Source organism: Aythya marila (genome assembly GCF_965140915.1).
Source record: "Aythya marila genome assembly, contig: HAP1_HAP1_SCAFFOLD_154, whole genome shotgun sequence".
In the NCBI taxonomy this organism is placed as follows: Eukaryota; Metazoa; Chordata; class Aves; order Anseriformes; family Anatidae; genus Aythya; species Aythya marila.
In genome coordinates, this window is record NW_028137218.1 from 1120135 (window position 1) to 1140762 (window position 20628).

At 48.9% G+C, this 20628-nt stretch overlaps 3 protein-coding genes across 3 annotated transcripts in view; 1 reads left to right on the forward strand and 2 right to left on the reverse strand.

The window, feature by feature from the left end:
• Positions 1-20628, forward strand: part of LOC309891074 (olfactory receptor 14A16-like) — a gene marked incomplete at both ends in the record, with an annotated part of 45120 nt that overhangs the window by 12404 nt on the left and 12088 nt on the right. The gene's annotated exons all lie outside the window — the stretch shown is intronic.
• LOC309891001 (olfactory receptor 6E1-like) lies at positions 11842-12789 on the reverse strand (the record flags this gene model as incomplete). Its single annotated transcript, XM_082785399.1, has 1 exon — positions 11842-12789. The coding sequence occupies one exon, from the start codon at positions 12787-12789 to the stop codon at positions 11842-11844; it is 948 nt and encodes a 315-aa protein (XP_082641525.1).
• On the reverse strand, positions 19222-20181 carry LOC309891018 (olfactory receptor 14A16-like; the record flags this gene model as incomplete). Its single annotated transcript, XM_082785413.1, has 1 exon — positions 19222-20181. The coding sequence occupies one exon, from the start codon at positions 20179-20181 to the stop codon at positions 19222-19224; it is 960 nt and encodes a 319-aa protein (XP_082641539.1).

The window sequence follows — 20628 nt, forward strand, 5'->3', positions numbered from 1 at the left end:
TAATCTGTGAAAAGCGCAGTTCAAAACTATGTGTTTCTTAGTTGAATAAAGCCTGAAGAAAAAGTGATTCTTCCGTAACTCAGATTTATAGCTTCGCTCTTCCTTTCCTCCTTTCTCACTTTCACTATGTCCTATTGTCAGCTGTTCCTCTCCAGTTGCCTTATTTTACAGCTATTGCTTCCCACTTCTTCTGATGTATTTACCTACAACCCATGTCTACATCTGCACACCAATCTTCTCTTGTCTAGCTAACCGGAGACATATTTCACTGCAGTTCTGTGAGCTGCGTGAACTATTATGATTCTGCCAGCTGATGAAGATTGACCTGCTGTAGAGGGAATGAAAAACTGGGACGTCTTTTCATTCTTCCTGTCAGTAAAACACCTGCTTCTAAGCCTTCCATTAAGAGAAATAATAATAATAATAAAAATCCACCATATTATATTACAGTAAAACTACACAGTGCAGGGAGATTGATTTAGGCAATATGTGTTTATTCAGATTGGAATATACTTTGAAGTCTGAGGGTGAGGGCCTCATACTTCAAAGAGCTCTAAGGATTTATGGAACAGATCGTAAGACTGAGAGTGCCGTGTGAACCCATCAGCATGGACACAGATCTTGGAATCTAGATGTTCGTGTTTGACACATGACTGAACACATGAACCATAAATAACACTGATCCCTGTTTGTAGGAGATGAGCCTTTGATGCGTGGAAGTGGTTCTATTTTGCTATATCATGGGATAGCAAGCATGGGAAGCAGTGCATCACTAGTTAGTTCAGGAGTGACTGATAGATAGGGTGGACCTTGCTAGCTCTTGTGTAATCTGTTTGCTACTTGGAGAACTCCTTTCTTTCTGCAGTGAGATATATCTTGCTCACAACTAAATGGAATCTAATTATTTGTGGGCTGAAATAAGAACAAATGGAGATATAGGAAGAACTATGTCTAGGTCAGCAGAGCAATGAAGAAAAAGTCCAAGAGAGGAAAAAGTGTATGACAGCATAAGAGAGGAAAAAGGTAATTCAGAATGCAAGTGAATGCATGTAGGAGAAGAAACTAAACAAATTTACACAAAACGATTGTAGAAATAGATTAAGAATATAGACGTAAAAGATGAGTAATAGAGAGTGAAAACATGATTACACCAAGAAAACTGTGTTTAAAAACATGCATTTACCTAACTTAGGACTTTAACTTGCAAAATACCATGGCATCAGTGCCAAAGATTACTTGACTACTGTTAGCTTGTGCAGCACTAAAAGCAGAATCATGTCAATTGCTTATTTGCAGGATTTTTCCTATTTCTAAGAGTTGATATGGAAATGATCCAGTATGTATCAGTACAATTTCTGAACACTTGAAAAGAGATACTGTGGCTTCCCCTTCAGAAAAGAATCTCGAGAGCCGAGTACAGGGGGACAATCACTTCCCTAGCCCTGCTGTCCACACTGCTTCTGATACAAGCCAGGATGCTGTTGGCCCTCCTGGCCACCTGAGCACACTGCTGGCTCATAATCAGCCAACTATCCTCCAATACTCCAAGGTGCTTCTCTGCCTGGCAGCTCTCCAACCATTCCTCTCCCAGCCTGTAGCTCTGCTTGGGGTTGTTGTGCCCCAGGTGCAGGACCCGGCACTTGGCCTTGTTGAACTTCATCCAGTTGGCCTCAGCCCATCGGTGCAGCCTATCCAGATCCTCCTGCAGAGCCTTCCTACCCTTGAGCAGATCGACACACCCCCCTAACTTGGTGTCATCTTCAAACTTCCTGAGGGTGCACTCGATCCCCTCATTCAGATCATCGATAAAGATATTAAAGAGGACTGGCCCTAGTCCTGAGCCCTGGGGGACTCCACTAGTGACCGGCGTCTAACTGGCTTTAACTCCAGTTAAATGTAACTGGATTACAACAGCAGGCATGCTTCTAGCCACACATGCCTTCTTCCAGAGAGCAAGCTGAAGAACATGGCAACCCCCAGGCTGCTGCACCCTGAGGGGCAAGGGCAGAGCAAAGCCCAGGCTGGCACAACACAAAGCGTTGGGGACGGCCATGGCTGCGGAATGCTGGCCCCAAGGGCGGTTGGGCGGTTGGGCAGGCCTGTACCGGCTGCCCGTGCTGACGGGGAGGCTGCTCGGCTGCCTGCTCCTCCCGCTCCAGTGTCCGCTCCAGACACAACCTCAACCAGAGGGAGTCAGCTTCTTTTTCCTCTCTAACTGCAAGCAGGACAGTCACACGCTTGGGCCAGGATGAGAGTGACCGCTCCATCAGGATGACGGGAGACAGATTGACGTGGTGAGACACTCGAGGTTGTTGGGCACAGAGGCAGGGTCAGCCCCTGGTCACACAGGGATGCTGCTCTGTTAGTTCTTTCTCTTATTATAGCCAGACACACACAGTGATGGGAAGCAGACGATGGCACAATCGTGGCGACTCTCCCTTTGAGAAGTCAGCTGAGAGGAAGAGCTGCCAACGCTCTCCAGGACAGGTAGGATTGACCCAACCCACACCCACAAGGCTCTAACTGCAAGCAGGAAGGTGACACGCTCGGGCCAGGAGGGCAGTGACTGCTCCATGAGGACGATGGGACAGGGACAGCTTTGGGGAGTTGCTAGAGACCCTTGGTCACAGAGGCAGGAGCTGCCCGTGTTCACAGAGGGATGCTGCTCTGTCTCGTGGTGCTTCTCTTTTAGCCAGTAATGTACAGCAATGGAATAGAGAATGGCACAATCCTGGCCGCTCTCCCCTTGAGAAATCAGCTGAAAGGAAGAGCTGCCAATGCTCTCCAGGACACATAGGATTGCCGAACCCACACCCACCAGGCTCTAACTGCAAGCAAGATGGTGACATGCTCGGGGTAGAATGGGAGTGACCACTGGATCAGGCTGACGGAACACGGACAGCCTCGGTGAGTCATGGTAGAGCCTCGGGCAGAGAGGCAGGGGCTGCCCGTGGTCATGGAGGGATGCTGCTCCTCTTTTTCCTTCTCTTTTAAAGCCAGACACACAGAGGATTGCCTCCAGGCCACAGCACAATACTGGCCTCTCTCCCCTTGAGAAGTCAGCTGGAAGGATCTTCCAGCGTGCGCCAGGACAGGTAAGATCTCCCCAACCTACACCCAGCAGGCTGTAACAGTAAGCAGGATGGTGACACACTCGTGCTAAGATGGCAGTGATAGCTCCATGAGGACGATGGGACACAGAGAGACTCGGTGAGTCTCTAGAGACCGTTGATCACAGGGGCAGGGGCTGCCCGTGTTGACAGACGGATGCTGCTCCTTTTGGTGCTTCTCTTTTGCAGCCAGAATCGCACAGCCATTGGCACAAAAACACAGCACACTCCAGGCCACTCTCCCCTTGAGAAATCAGCTGGAATAAGAGCTGCCAACGCTCTGCAGAACAGGTAGTATCCCCCCAACCCACACCCACCAGGTTCTAACAGCAAGGAGGACGGTGTCATTACCGGGGTAGGACAGGAGTGGCCGCTGTATGAGGACGACGGGATAATGACAGCCTCGGTGAGTCGCTGGAGACCCTCGGGCACTGAAGTAGGGACAGCCTGTGGTCTCAGGGGGATGCTGCTCCGTTTGGTGCTTCTCCTTTTGCAGCCAGATTCACACAGTGATGGGACCAAACCACAGCACACTCCTGACCACTCTCCCCTTGAGAACTCAGCTGGAAGGAAGAGCTCCCAACACTCTCCAGGACAGGTAAGATCTCCCCAAGCTACACCCCTGATGGTCCACAGCAAGCAGAAAGATGAGAGAATGGGAGCAGGACAGCAGTGAATGCTGCATGAGGAAGACGGGACACAGACAGGCTCAGTGAGTCGCTAGATACTCTTGAGCTGAGAGGCAGGGGCTGCCCATGGTCACAGGGAGGTGCTGCTTTGTTTTGTGTTTCTTCTCTTTCAGCCAGACACACACAGCGATGAGACCAGACCACGGCAACCTTCTGCCCTCTCTGCCCTCGACCACTCTTCTGGGAGGAAGAGCTGCCAACGCTCTCCAGGACAGCTAAGATTTCCCCAACCCACCCCCCAGCATGGTCTCATAGCAAGCAGGACCGTGACACGCTTGGGCCAGGACGGGAGTGACTGCTCCATCAGGATGACAGGAGACGGATTGACGTGGTGAGACGCTCAAGTCCGTTGGGCACAGAGGCAGGGTCAGCCCCTGGTCACATGGGGATGCTGCTCCGTTTGTTCTTTCTCTTATTAAAGCCAGACACACACAGCGATGGGAAGCAGACGACGGCACAATCGTGGCGACTCTCCCCTTGAGAAGACATCTGGAAGGAACTTCCAGCGCTCTCCAGTGAGAGTAAGATCTCCCCAACCCACATCCACCACTGTTCACAGAAAGCAGGAATGTGACACGATCAGGTTAGGATGTCATTGACCACTCCATGGAAACTACGGAACATGGAAAGCCTCTGTGAGTCACTAGAGACCCTTGGTCACAGAGGCAGGAGCTGCCCGTGTTCACAGAGGGATGCTGCTCTGTCTCGTGGTGCTTCTCTTTCAGCCAGAAATGCACAGCATGGAACCAGATAACGGTATAATCCTGGCCACTCTCCCCTTTAGAAGTCAGGTGTAAGGAAGAGCTCCCAATGCTCTCCAGGACAGGTAAGATCGCCCCAGCCCACACCCACCAGGCTCTTACTGCAAGCAGGATGGTAACAGGATTGGGTCAGGACATGAGTGACCGCTGGATCAGGATGATGGGATACAGACAGCCTCGGTGAGTCGCTGGAGACCCTTGGATACTCAGGCACGCGCTGCCCATGGTTACAGGGGGATGCTGCTCCGTTTGTTGCTTTTCCTTTTTCAGCCAGATATGGCACAATCCTGGCCTGTCTGGCCTCGAGCACTCAGCTGGACAGTAGAGCTGCCAATGCTCTCAAGGGCATGTACATGTAAGATTGCCCGAACCCACATCCATCTGGCTCTAACAGCAGGCAGGAAGGTGACACGATGAGGCCAGGAGGGCAGTGACTGCTCCATGAAGACGATGGGACACGGACGGCCTCGGTGAGTCGCGGTAGAGCCTCGGGCAGAGAGGCAGGGGCTGCCCATGTTCACAGAGGGATGCTGCTCTATTTGGAGCTTCTATTTCAGCCAGAATCATTCGGCGATTGGACCAGACCACGGCACACTCCTGGCTGCTCTCCCGTTGAGAAGTCAGCTGGAAGGAAGAGCTGCCAATGCTCTCCAGGACAGGTAAGATTGCCCCAACCCATACCCATCGCTGTCCACAGTAAGCAGGAAGGTGACACAATCAGGCTAGGACAGGAGTGACTGCTCCATGAGAAGGACATGGAGGTGCTTGAGCGGGTCCAGAGAAGGGCGACAAAGCTGGTGAGGGGCCTGGAGAACAAGTCCTACGAGGAGCGGCTGAGGGAGCTGGGCTTGTTCAGCCTGGAGAAGAGGAGGCTCAGGGGTGACCTTATCGCTCTCTATAGGTACCTCAAGGGAGGCTGTAGCGAGGTGGGGGTTGGTCTGTTCTCCCACGTGCCTGGTGACAGGATGAGGGGGAATGGGCTTAAGTTGAGCCAGGGGAGTTTTAGGTTAGATGTTAGGAAGAACTTCTTCACTGAAAGGGTTGTGAGGCATTGGAACAGGCTGCCCAGGGAAGTGGTGGAGTCACCATCCCTGGAAGTCTTCAAAAGACGCTTAGATGTAGAGCTTAGGGATATGGTTTAGTGGAGGGCTGTTAGCGTTAGGTTGGAGGTTGGACTCGATGACCTTGAGGTCTCTTCCAACCTAGAAAATTCTGTGATTCTGTGATTCTGTGATGAGGACGATTGGACACGGACAGCCTCGGTGAGTCGCTAGATACACTTGAGCAGAGAGGAAGAGGGTTTTTGAACAAACCATAAATGTTTGTTCATTGTCTTTTGTATTATAAAAAACAAGGAGTTCTGTTTGAGGAGTGGGAGTTGCGAAAGCTCCCTGCTGAAGTAAGGAGCTGTATAATGCTTGGCTAGACACTATGAAAATTCTTTTGCTTAATGTAACAAAAGAAGAGAACCCCCTTTCCTTCTCTCTTTCTGCATCTCAGTTGCCTCTTTTGTTCAAAGACACTGTTGCAAAGCTCATGTAACCACCTCCTGATAAGTTGTTAAACTAGTGTATCAACATCCTGCTTTCCTGTCTCATGCTGGGCCAACATGACCAAATAAAAAAAAAAAAACAACAAGTTGAACCACAATGCTGAGGAAGACTACGGCCTTCATCTTCACGACCACCAGAGGGACAGAGATGACCCCCCTAGCAGCAGTGCGCGCAGTCGCAGAACATACCAGGATGTGCTGTGTAATCCCAGAATTACCAAGATATAAAAAGGGACCCTGGCGGGGGTGATGTGCGCGCCGTTGGAGGAGCAGAGACTCCCCGGCCGCCCAGCGCTGTTTTGCTTGCTGCTTGCTTACTCAATAAATTCCTTTCTATGATTAGTACAGTGCTCTCTGAAAATTAATTAAGGGGGCAACTTATAACATTGGTGAAGAAGAATGCAGCCTAATGTCCGTCCATTTCCTGAGCCATGGCTGGCCCCAGCGTGGGGGCTGCTGAGGAAGCCCAGAGTTGCATTTGTCCCAGCAGCTGTGGTGCCAGCAAATAGTAGCTGTCCTTTGACTGGCCTGGGAGTGTCCCAAAGGTGCTGGGACTGATGGCAAATGTCATCCTGCAGGGGAATCTGGAGGTGTCCTGTGCCTGGGCCAAGCCTCCTGTGCTGGCCTGGGGAGTGGGGCTGGCCCTGCGGGACACAGGCACTCGGTGCTGGGGATCTCCCAGACAAGAGACCAGGACTCCTACAGCTTCACGGACCTCGATTTCCCGAGCCATGACTGTCCCAAGCCCTGGGGTTGCTGGGGAGGCCCAGAGCCACCTTTGTCCCAGCAGCTCTGGTGCCTTGCGAGAGGCTGCAGCTGTGGTGGCCATGCCCAGAGCCCTGCAGCAGCCTGTGGTGGGCACTGCCCTGGGGCGAGCCCAGCCTGGGCTGTTGGGCTGGGCTGGACTGGGGAGAGGGCATCGAAGTGGGGAGAGGTGGGCAGGGGCTGGGCTGGGCTGGGCAGTGCCTGGCAGAGGGCAACAGCAGCATGAGGGAGTGGTGGCAGCATTTAGGGGAGGGCTCCCAGCAGGGCTTGGTGCTGCAGAGCCAGGGCTGCGCAAAGGGAGCCCAGAGCAGCAGGGGCAGGGAACTCAGCATGGCCCTTGCAGCCCCCTGCCCTGGGCCTGCCTCTCCACTTGGCCTCAGCCCCAGCCTTGTCTCTGCTGGCAGGAGGGCTCTTGGCATGTGCTCCCTGGACTCCCCTCACCTCCACAGAGCTGCTGTCCACTCAGGCTGCTGGCACAAACGTGTCCTCACAAGCAGCAGCAACCCTTGGGCTGCTTCTCCTGGCCTCCCCCACCCCACTGCCTTGACTCCTTGTCTCTGCTGGGTCCCCTCTTTGTCACCCAAATGTGTCCCTTGGCTGTCAGCTCCCTCTGCCCTGCCCCACAGGATGACAAGATTTGGGTGGGACATATTACCATGGCGTGTGGAAGTATTTTTGTAATCTGCATTGGTGATGGCACAAAAAGACACTTCCTTCACCAGTTATCTATGTCCTTCTTCATGTGAATTTTCAGGATCTCTATTCATCACAGGAGAAGAAATACTGATGTTCACCTGTACTTGCATTTCATTGCTTTCTCCATCATGGTGTACTCCCTCATCTTCCAGGCACTTCCACCCCTCTAGAATAAACTATCCATATTGAATGTCTCCTTTCCAGATGCCTGTCTGGACCTATGCACTTTCCACTGTTCTCCTGTTTTGCCCCCCCTTACTCTTTGATCATTCAGACCACTCTCACTGACCCAGTTGCTGCTTTGAGCTTCATTGAATTCAAGCTTGACCATCAGTTAGCAGTCTGCCTAATTGTTTCTGTAGCAAGCTTCTCATCATTTATGATTGAATTAAGATCATATGGAATATTACCAATCTTAAAACCTATAATTTCTCATCAGTCAATATAAAATACTTAATTTACAGTCATGCTTTTGGGAAGGTAAACCTGACTGGAGACGTACAAGATGAGGAGCTTGCTTTGCTGTTTGGAAAATTGCTGCATGTTTTCTTGTTGTTTGTTTTATAATAAGGAAAAACCCTTCTGTGCTTGTGTGCAGACAGGTCTCTGAGGAAAGCAGATGGGTGCTGGTGCAAGGGGGCTGTAACATTCAGCTGCAGACTTCAGTGCAGTTGTGTGGTGTAAGGGAAAGTGATGCAAGCACCAGGTGGCCAATGAGAGAAATGTCCAGGTTGGGGTGGTGAGGAGCAAGGTTGTCCATGCGCTGTCAGGCCTCAAGAGTCTGCTTTTCCTCCCTATGTCCATCTCCATAGGGGAAGCCCTGGGTTCTCTGAGCCTCTTTGTTTTGGTCAGACAAAAGCAGAAAGGTCAAGTCTTTACCCCAGCCTGGAGGAGAGATCATGCACCCCCATATCTCACTCAGGGCTCTTCCTGGGTTCTGTGGGGTAGTGGGAGATTCCCATAATATCATGTGAAGGACAATGGTATGACACCTCCCAGCATTTGCACACAGTTGAACGGAGAATACATGGTCCCAATGCCATGAGTATAATTTGTCTCCTCATAAGCCATGGCTGCGGTCACAAAGACGTCAGTGCTACTGCAGCCTTCCATTTTTGCCAGAGCACTCTGCCTTCTCCTCTGCAGGCTTTCCTATGCTGTCCCACTCCTCTCTAAAAGCTGCAGACAGCCACTTCTCTTCTCCACCTTGCTCTCACTCTGCTATTGCCATGATTTCACTGATGCCTCTCCATTCTTGCCAGCTGTCCCTTCAAACACAAGGGCAGGGGCTGATCCAAACTACCTGTGTGTGATCTCTGGACCCACAAAACCAGTTCCAGTGCCTCACTTCCAAGCCAAGAACTTCATCTGAATATCTAATCTAAATCTACCCTCTTTCAGTTTAAAAGCATTCCCCTTGTCCTATCACTGCACACTCTGAGAAAATATCTCTCCCCTGCTTTCCTGTTGCCCCCCCTTAAGTAGTGGATGGATTCTATGAAATCTCCTCAGAGCCTTCTCTTCTCCAGGCTGAACAACCCCAATTCCTCTGCCTGTTTTAATAAGTGAGGTGCTCTAGCCCCTTGATCATCTTTGTGGTCCTCATATGGACTTGCTTTAATAGCTTCATGTCATTGTTGTATTGGGAGCCACAGAGCTGAATGCAGTACTCCAGGTGAGGTCTTGGGAGAGCAGAGTGGAGGGAGAGAATCACCTTACCCATTCTCCTCCCAGCCTGAATTTGTGCTTGGGATTGCCGTGGCCCAGATCCAGGACCAGATGATGGTTGGACCAGGTGATCACAGAAACATAGAATCGTCTAGATTGGAAGAGACCTCCACGATCAACGAATCCAACCTCCAACCTAATACTAACAAGTCCTCCACTAAACCACATTGCTAAGTTCTACATCTAAACGTCTTTTAAAGATCTCCGGGGATGGTGACTGAACCACTTCCCTGGGCAGCCCATTCCAATGCCTAACAACCCTTTTGGTAAAGAAGTTCTTCCTAATATCCAACCTAAAACTCCCCTGGCACAACTTTAGTTCATCCCCCCTCATCCTGTCTCATCCTGTCACCAGGCACGTGGGAGAATAGTCCAATCCCCACCTTGCTGCAGCCTCTATTAAGGTATTTACAGAGAGCTTATTATACTTATTAGGTTCACGTTGTCCCAAATCTCAACCTTGTCCAGGTCCTTTGGATGCCATCCTTTTCTTCTATTGTATCAACTGCAACATTCAGCTTGGTGTCATCTGCAAACTTGCTGAGGGTGTACTCGATCCCACTGTCTAGATCATTGATAAAGATAATCAACAGTACCAGTCCCAGCACAGACTCCCCAAGGTGCACCACTTGTCACCGGCCTCCACTGTGCTCAAGAAAGGGGATATGGTGGGTACACACCACACGTCACCCAACGGTTTTACTTGCATGACCATGGAGAAGACACGAGAAAATGGGATAGGAAAGCTACCTTGACCCTAGAGGTATGGACATGTGAATTTCAAGGAAAAACAATGGCCAAAGAGAGGCCTTCTGAGAAAATTGCTGCTCCAGTTTCCAGTAGGCAGTCCCTGAGACACAGTAACAAATACTGTGACCAGGGCTAGAGGGGCGCTGCTTTCAGCCAGCTGGAGGGAAGAGACAGTTGGGTTTATTGGACTGTGTGGATTTGATGGCCTGGAACTTCAGACACACAAAAGTGAAAGGCTCGAGTGGACACTGGTACAAAGTGTACTGTAATGCCATCAGACCACAAAGGGGCAAGTCCATTTGTATTTCTGCAGTGACAGGGGGATCCCAACTGGTAACAGTATTGGAGGTAATTGGGACTGGCCTGGAGGCTCTGTATATCCTTGGCATAGACTACTGCAGGAGAGGGTACTTCCAAGAGCCAAAAGTTTTTGGGGTGGGGGGGTTGGCATATCTGCATTGGAGACAGAGGACATCAAACAGCTGTCTGCCTTGATCTGGTCTCTCACAGGACCCTTCTGTTGTGGATTTGTTGGGGGTCAGAGAAGAGCAGGTGCTGATGGCTACCCCAATGGTGCATCTGAGGCAGTATCACACTAACTGAGACTTCCTGATTCCTATCCATGATCTGGCTCATCAAGTGGAGAGCCAAGGGGTGAACAGCAAGTCTCTCTCACCCTTTAATAGTCCCATATGGCCAGTGGACTATCGTGGCCTGAATGAAGTCATGCCACTTCTGAGTGCTGCAGTGCCGGACATGGTAGAACTTCAATATGAACTAGAGTCAAGGCAGCCAAGCGGTATGCCACAACTGATATTACTGACGTGCTTTTCTCCAGCCCTTTGGCATCAGCGTGCAGACCACAACTTGCTTTCCCTTGAAGGGCTGTCCAGTCCACCTGGAATCGACTGCTCCAGGGGTGGAAATACAGCCCTTCCATTTGCCATGGAAGGGCTGTGCTTTATTTATTTATTTATTTATTTATTTATTTATTTATTTATCTATTCAGTACTTTCTTCTCTTAATCTGTCTACTTGGCAGTGAAGATTTCACCTGTATTGGTGATATTCTACACTTCAGAGACTGATCATTCTCTGGATGGGGATGTTAGTAACAGCAGAATATAGTGACTTTTTATTCCTCACTCAATTCCTGCATTTAAGAAGCTTAGAACTTTTCAAGTTATGAAAGTTCAGTGAAATTAAAAATATTAAAATGACTTCCCTCCCTCCCCCCCTTCCCTTTTTTTTTTTTCAATCTGCGGTTGCCCTTTTGCCTTTCCACTCCTTTCAGCCTTTCCACATCTATGTCACACACAGAGATGTTTTTGTGCCCTGCAGGCACATACCTCTATTCAACCAAGAGCCCACTCCAGAATCCTAAGAGACCTGAAGCTGCTGCAGCTCCATGCCCCTGGGTCCAACAAGAGCAAGGCAGAGTGCGTACACCCAGCAGGCACACACACAAGCCCACACAGACAACACGTAGGCATCAATACATGGCTGGACATAGGTGAATGCAGGCATGCACACTCAGTGTTCACACAAGCACAAACAGCGGAAATGGCCTTATCCTGATCCCCTCTCTGGCTGAGCAGGACAGAGGCCCATTAGTAGGAAATGTAAAGTGGTGGTGTCTGTGTGTGAATGTGTGCATGTGTGTGTGTGTGTGCAAGGTAGTTCTCTCCAGCAGCTGTGATCAGACACTCAGCCTGCCCAGGACAAGTCCCTGGCTCCCAGTCTCTCCAGTTGAAGGCACTTGGACATATGCTCTTCAAAAATGCATCACGATTAGGGGAAAAGCTGTGCTGATGCAAGGGCCATAACTTCTTTCAGGGCCAGCATCACGGCCTTGTTTCTAAGACTGTAGATGAATGGGTTTAAGAATGGGTACAGGACAGTGTTCAGCAAAGCTACAATGCTGTTGGTCTCCAAAGAAACATGTCCTGAGGAGTGTGCATAGAGAGCTATGCAACTTCCATAGGCAATGGCCAAGGTGGTGAGATGGGAGGAACATGTAGCAAAAGCTTTTCTCCTTGAAGAGGCTGCTGGCATTTGTAGAATACAGAAAAAGATGTGCGTGTAAGATGCCAGAGTTAAACACAAGGAAGACAGCACAATAAACGATATGAAAAACGAGTCTATTTTCCAAAGCAGGGTGATGTCAGAGCAAGACAGTTGAAATAAGGGGGTGCTGTCACAAAAAAAGTGCTGGATCTTGTTTGAACCACAGAAAGTGAGCTTGGAGAGCAGCACCAGGCGGTAAATCGAGAATGTGAAGCCCATGACCCAAACAGCAGCAACCAGCTGGATGCAGAGCTGATGCTTCATGATGGCAGCATAGCGCAAAGGCTGGCAGATGGCAATGTAACGGTCAAAGGACATGACCACAAGGAGAGCTAATTCTGCACCACCCAGGGCAAAATAGAAAGAGGACTGGGCAAAGCATCCACCTACTGAGATTGTTCTCCTGCCAGAGCTCAGAATAACCAAGAGTTTGGTGCTTGTGGAGGACGTAAACCAGATTTCCAGGAATGCCAGATTGCCAATGAAGAAGTACATGGGGGTTTGTAGGCGGCTATCCACACACACCAGAAAAATGATGGCTGCATTCCCCATCACTGTAGTCAGGTACATGAGTAGAAGGACCATGCAGAAAAATAGCTGTAACCTTTGTTCAAGCTCTGTGAAGCCTAAGAGGATGAATTCAGAAATGACAGTTCCATTGCCTGTTCCCATGCCCAATTTCCATTCATCCTGCTGAGGCAGGAACATGGCAAAACCAAGTAAAATAATTTCATGGTCTGGGTGCAAGGTTATCTCCTTCCTTCTCTCTTTCCTTGCTTGCAGGCTTCCTATAAACAGAGAGAGGAGACTCTGTTGGACCTTCCTCACACTCTGACCTTTCCATTTCACATATCATGCAGAGTCAACAGGGAATTTCTTGTCTTCTTTCCAACCTTGTCCATCAGCCACAAATGATTCTTTCTCAAGAACACAGGACTAATAAGGGGTTGTTAGCGATTGCAACCTGTTCCTGTGAAGGTCCTCATTTACTCAGAACAATTGCAAACACCCGTTGTAACAATGTTTCAAAAGGAAATCTCATCTTCTGCACAAGTATTTTCTATTATGTAGATGCTAAACCATGAATTCAAATATGTATATTGAAAGTTATTCTCTCTCCTCTTCAGTACTTGCCTTTTTGGACTACCAGCAGCTGAGGATCCCCTGGTTTATTTCAGGACAAAGAAATTTCAGGTCTTTCTTTTGTAGTGCTGTGATTTCTTCTTTGTCATCTTCCCTTATTTCTTGAGGAAAGAAGGAAAATGGGGACCGAGTGTAGCTTGCCTTTTTCAGTACTGTAAAGTAAGGCCAAAATTCATTATGGTCCCACCAGGTCAGTAGAAACAGATCTATCACAATCTCATCTGACTTCATTCTGCACTGAAAAGCAGATATATCCAGAATTGCTCTTTGTTCTTACTATCAGACATTCTCAACTAAATGCCTTAGTTTTCTGAGAGGTGGAAAAATCTTGTCCTCTTCAAAAGCTTAAGGATAGTCCTTGTAGTACAAAGAGGAAGTGCCTAAAGAAAGCAAAGTGCCAAGTACTACTGTGTAGGTTTATATTTCACTTGTCTAAAAGTCACATCCTTCAGGTTGAGCTATTTGACTTACTCTCATCCCGTCAATGCTGAGAGAGAGAAGAGCATCTGAAAGAGATCCCTCACCTTTATTTTGCATGGCACTTCTAGGCTGGGATGACCCAGACACGAGCACTTTTTCTTGCCTTCATTGATTGTTGGGGGATCCTCAGGAGAACAAGTTCTCACAGGCACCAGGAGTGAAGTAGGTTAAACTCATTACTCAAGTCTCTGATGATTGTAGTAAATTACTCTCCTCTGTAAATCAAACTACTCCTCTAACAGGAAAACAAACAAAACTAAAACAAAAACCACAAGAGAAACTTGTTCAGCAAAGACAGGAATTTACTCCTTCACCTTTCCCTATGTGTTTAGACATAGAAAGGATCAGAACAGATGACCACAAAAAGCGACCACCTCAAAATGCAAGGGTGGGGGAGGAGATGATGGGTTTGAAGCAGTGAAGTAGTTTCCCCATGGGCTGTGTTGTCCTCTCTGGACCTGTCCCAGGACGGAATGGGTGCACTTAGGCAGGAAAATGGGAAGCTCAGAAGTGGGGAGTTTTAAGGACTTTTAAGCATGGGGCTTGGGCTGGTCTTAGACCCCAAGTGCCCTGCCTTGCTCTTTGCCTCTAGACTGGCAAAGAGGAATCTGTGCACTGGCTTCATCTGGAAAACTTGTTGAGATTAACCCATTAGCTGTAATAGTTTTAGCAGAAGCTCAAGCCCAGTCACTAACAGCAATATGTTGTGGTTTAGCCCTGACGATCAGCTAAGCACTGAGGGGATCTGATCCAAGACTTTTTCCCATGCAATGAGGCAAAATAAGAATGGGAGGCAGTGACGGGAAACAAGTCTGGTCAGTCACATTAATCATAAGATCACAAGAACATAGAAAGATTTGGTTTCAAAGGCACCTTAAAGATCAACCAGTTCCAACTGCCCTGCCATAGGCAGGGGCACCTTCCACCAGACCAGGTTGCTCAAAGCCCCATTAAGCCTGGCCTTGAATACTTTCAGGGATGGGACACCTACAGCTCCTCTGGTCAACCTGTTCCAGTGCCTCACACTCTCAGAGAATACAACTTCCTCTGAATATCCAATCTAAATCTACCCTCTTCTAGTTTAAAAGCTACCTCTGTTCTGAATGGAAATGCAGGACGGGGAGACCCAGAGGGCACAGCTGTTTTTGCTGGTGCTGCTAAGGACAAGAGATATAAACCCCAACTTGTTTCAGGAGCCTCACATTGAAATGTAGGTGCATGGGGTTCACATCCAAGCCTGATACATGAACTCCTCATTCTGGTGGAGATGGTCAAGGAAGGGGAACACTGTTTTGCAAGCACCTAGCAGAGAAGAGAACAGAAGGTGTCCCAGTCCATGTCTTTTCTATCTCCTGCAGCTAGTGTTATTGGGGGACAGTCACCTTAAAGGCCTATGTCATATTTTCTGATCCATGCAGAATTTTCAGATAACCAAAGGCATCAGAAATGGCCCCAGAAACCAACGTCCGGGTTATCCCACCTAGTTTTATTCACAGACTCTCATCTGCATGGTATCTCTCCTCCAGCTGGACCCCTCTCTTCACATCTAATTCCTTTTCCAAGGAGCCCCCAGTGGGCTGCAGCAGCTCAGTACTTTGGCAACTTGGTTATATATGTTGCACTTGGGCTATTGCCCATGGTGGGGGTTAAGAGAAGCTCCTTTCCTCTTGTCTCACACCTGGCTTTCTCATCTGGAAGAAATCTCAGCTGATGAGCTACAGGCTTCAGAAAAATTACGTCTCTCTGTGAAACTCCAGAGAAATATCCTCATCAATCAAAGTGTTCATGGAGCAAGGATCTGTGTGGGTTGTGTTTGCTGAAAGCTGAGAATCAGACCACTGTAAAACTGTGATGTCTGGTGGGCTAAAGCAGCCCTGTGTTTCAGTTCTCCTCTGTGCTGAGGAAGGATGCTGCCAGCTGGCACTGAGAAAACCAGAACCTTTGTAGGTTCTTTGTATATTATAGGATGTTCCGAGGAAAGTAGGAGGGATTTGGGACAAGGGAACTACAAGGTGCAACTGCAGACTTGAGTGGAGAAATCTGATGTCAGAAGTGATGCACGTCCTAGGGGATCAATGAGAGAAATGGTGTGAACTGGGGAGGTGAGGAGCAAGGTTGTCAGCACAGTGTCCAACTTCTCCTACCTGTCCAGACCCCTTTAAGAGACTCTTAGGCCTTTCTGTGTCTTAATAAGTCCCAAGGTGTAGTTGCTGCTAAGTCTATCGACTTCAGCTTCTGAGAACAGACTGATGAAATGTCATGATGAATATCATGATGACAGCCAAAGACAGAAGCCAAACACTGAAGTTCTTGAAAGCATTGATTGGTTCCAATGAGGGCCATTTCTGACAAAGCTCCATGGACTCCTTAGAGCAGGCAGCCGGAGGCCATGATTACAGGTAGGCCAAGGCCCTGTGCAGGTGGCTCTGAGGCTGAGAAAGTGCTGGGTTTGTTTCATCAAGCAGAAAGGCCAAGGCCTGCTGCCAGCCCTGGGCAGAGAGCTTCTGTCTCTCACAAAGGAGCTCCGGGCACTTCTTCAGACAGTGGGATGTGGTATGCAGTGCCAAGTGAAAGACAGAGGTGTGACACCTCCAGGCCTCTGTCAGGAGGTACAAAAAGGACAGCAGCCCCAGTTGTATTGTCATGTTAGTGAACCACATCTCCTCCTAGGCCTTGGTGGAAGAGACCTGCCATAGCCAAGGACAAGACCTTGGTTTTCTTGGCTAAGCTTTGCCTTGCCAGTGCCCTTGTCCTTCTCCACTGCTGGCTATCCTATACTGTTCAACACCTGTCTCTGTTTCCCTGCAGGCTGCAAACATTCATCTGGCTTTCCCACCTGGCACTCACATAGGAATTTCTGTGCATTCATTGATGTCTGTACCCTCTCCAGCTGTGCCTGAAACACAAATCCATGGACTGAGAATGGATTTCCTCCAGGATACCTCTGACACTATAACACATCCCCTCCACTAAAGTATCTTCCTTCTCATGTCCACCTCCCACCATCAAAGCTTCACTTTGAGTCAGGTTTCCTCTTCCATGCTGTTTCCCATGAGCAAGGAAAGTTCCAACATCTCAGAAACCATCCTTCACACAGGCATCCACACTCATCAACATTCCCATGGCCTGTCAGCTGACCAGACACAAGGAACCTCACCGTGATCTTCCAGGCTGTGTGGCCTTCCTGATGGACTTTCACCTCCTTAGATAGACACAACCAAGCCACATACCTGCTGCTCTCTGCTCATGTACTCAGGCACAAGACACTTGAAAACCCACAGCCAAGACAGGTTCTGCATGGGCCTTTCAGGTATTTGGGCAGAGGGCATCACGCAAGCACCATGCCAGCCAGGTGCTTTCTGCTGGCCTGGGAGAGACACTGGGAGATGAGAGCCTGAAGGACCATCCGCCAGCCAGAAGGGAAAGGTTGACCTGGCAGCTACTTCAGAAAGATGAGACTTCCCAGTCCCTGGCCCAGCTATGCTCCTGCTGCTGGCCTATCAGCTCCAGAGGCAGAAGTGATTTCACAGTCCCCACCAAAGGTAAATGCTTCCTACAGGAGAGAGAGTTTCCAAGGCACAATTGACACCCTATAGGAACATACAAAGCTGGCACCCTCCTTGATGCCCAGCACCTAACAAGACAAAGGAAAAGTCCTTGTCATCCTCCAAGGCCATACATATCCAGATGGCCTTTCAATTTCTCAAGAGATTGGACAAACCTATGCGCAAGCTCTGTTAGGTACTAGGGCAGGACGTTGAAATAAAAATTTACATTAGCTGCATGTCAGCACCTCCTCAGTTCCTTATGGCATCTAAAATGACACCCTCATAGACCAGCCATGTACCTGAAGGGGGCCTATCAGGCCATCAGGCACAAGTGCCCTGACACCCTGACACCTGCACAGCCATGGGCCTCCTGCTGCCTCCTGAGATCCTGAGGCACAGCTAACCTCAGCAGAGCATCCCCACCCATGTCCTCCTTGATCCCTATGCCCTGACCAGATCCACGTCAGCCTCATGGGGCCAAACCAATTTGATTACATGATCAGAGTTCAGGGATTTAGGGGTTAGGTTTTCAGGTTCGGGTCTAGGGATTAGGTCTTGCCTTGCAGTTTTAGGGATTCAGCAGAGTCTTAGAGCTTTGGTGTTCTGCTTTGGGTAACAAGTCAGTGTTTAGGGTATGGGCTAGATTTTTGGTCAGGGTTTTATTATCCGCTTTGTTCTGGGATGAGGGCAGGTATTAAAACTGGCAATATAGTGATAGGAATTAAGGGCCTGGGATTTGGATGAACAATATGTAAAGACCAATGGTAACAGCAAATGTGTTTGGAGTTTGAGGTATGATCTGATGTTGGAGATTAGAACAGTGGATTCCTTTCAGGCTGAGGCACAGCATTTAAGGTAGGACTAGGTTCTCAGGGTACAAATTAGAAATATTGACTAACATGAATATTTTGCAGTATCAGCACCCTTATGTGAACCATTTTTCCCTCTTCCAAATCTTTCCTTAATGTTAGCGAAGACAATCTTCTCTTCCCCTGGTCTCCCACCTTTATTCTCCCAGCTTTCCCCTGGCCTCCCCAAATGTGTCACCCTGTTGGGGGCAGCTTTCTGATGGCCTTTAGGACCTCAGAGGTTCTGCCTCCCTGCTGTTGGCCAGCCAGGGGCTGGGACAGAAGTGACCTCACAGCCAGCATCCACAGGGCAACAAGAAGCTGTTGTGCTCAGGAGGCCTCTTTCCAGCACACCCAGGAGCACCAGGTGCAGGTGATGCCCTGCACCATCCCTCTGGTACTCTGCCTGCCAACCAGCTCATGCTTCAAAAGGTTGTCCACACATCCAAAGTCATGGTTCTTCATGCAGCCTTTAGCAACTCCTGGGCATCCTGAAGGAAATGGTCACCTCTGTGTGGAATAGTGAAACAAGGACTGAATATATATTTTAAGAAAATGTTGAGAACTCTGCAGAGAAGGAGTTGCTGTGAAAGTCCTGATGAGTAGCATTGGTCATATCCGTACCCAGTGAACAAGGACACAGTCCAGACTGCTCTGTGGTTCCCCCTTGTCGCTTCCAGGACGCAAGCCCAGCCCAGACCCTCCCCAGCTTTCCGTACCTCCATCTCCTCTCCCAAGCCCAGCCCAGCAGAGCAGCCCAGACTGTGCTGGTCCCAAAACAGCAAATGGAGAAGTGGAGGTCAGTGGGGTGCCAACAGAAAGCCAGCCTTCTTGACGGTCAGAGACTCATGGAATAGCCTGAGATGGAAAGGACCCACAAGGATCATCGAGTCAAACACATCTCCAATGTCAGGAGATGATTTGGGGTGATTCACTCAATCTAGTCTACGAAATTTCACTGGTTGAATAACTAATAATTTTCCCGACCCCTTCCCATTGCCTCATGTTGCAGGGCTCTAGCAATGTAAAAAGAAAATAAAAACGAAACAAAACAAAAATATCTTGGTCTTTAGTGAGTTTCATTATCAGCGATATGCAGAAGACAGACATTTTATTGCTTCTGAAAAACACCAAGACATAATTTTCCTCACTGCATCCTTGAGTTCCTGGTTCCTCATGCTGTAGATGAGGGGGTTCACTGCTGGAGGCACCACTGAGTACAGGACTGCCAACAAAAGATTCAGGAATGAGGAGGACATGGACGGGGGCTTCAGGTAAGAAAATGTGCCAGTGCTGATGTACAGGAAGACCATGACCAGGTGAGGGAGGCATGTGGAAAAAGCTTTGTGCCGTCCCTGCTGTGAGGGGATCCTCAGCACAGCCCTGAAGATCGGCACATAGGACAGCACAATAAAAATAAAACACCCCAGAAGTGAACATGCAGTAACCACAATAAGTCCAATTTCCTGGAGGTAGGCATCTGAGCAGAATAGCTTGAGGATCTGGGGAATTTCACAGAAGAACTGGTCCAAGGCATTGCCTTGGCAGAGGGGAAGGGAAAAGGTATTGGCAGTGTGCAGCACAGCATTGAGAAAACCACTGCCCCAGGCAGCTGCTGCCATGTTGACACAAGTTCTGCTGTCCATTATTGTCCCGTAGTGCAGGGGTTTGCAGATGGCAATGTAGCGGTCATAAGCCATGATGGTGAGAAGATAAAATTCTGCTGGAACAAATGCAACAAACATAAAGACCTGGGTAGCACAACCCAAATACGGAATGGTCCTGGTGTCCCACAGGCAATTAGCCATGGCTTTGGGAACAGTGGTGGTAATAGTGCCCATGTCGATGAGAGAGAGGTTGAGGAGGAAGAAGTACATGGGGGTGTGGAGGCGGTGATTGCAGGCTATGGCTGTGAAGATGAGGCCATTGCCCAGGAGGGCAGCCAGGTAGATGCCCAGGGAGAGCGCGAAGTGCAGGAGCTGCAGCTCACGTGTGTCTGCGAATGGCAAGAGGAAGAACTCTGTGGGGAAGCTGCTGTTGGACATTTGCTGGCTTTGGGTGTATTAGTCTGTCCATTGAGAAATTTAAAGAGGAATTTTAGCTAGTGTTTTCTGAGCAAAACCTAAACCAAATTTCCCTGAAACCTTCTCAGCAAGAATCACAGTCTTTTCCCTGTGAAGAATACATGCTATGTCTTGTAAAATATTTAGTTTTTATTTTTATTTTATTTTTCCCTAGGGATACAATAATTATCAGGTTAATCCTCTGTGTCCTCTGTGGGCTTCGGAAGTGTCAGTACTATCCTGCTGTATATAGTAAAGAATATCAGGGACTGATCCATTACAATTCTCCTTACTGTCCTTCATGGCAGCAAAACAGAAGCATAGACTCCTGAGAGTGCCTTTCATTTAGATAGTGCAGGCGCTGGTGCTCCCCATCAAGAATCTCCCCCAAAGATGTCCTGGGGGTGCTGTGGACCTCTTAGCAGCCTG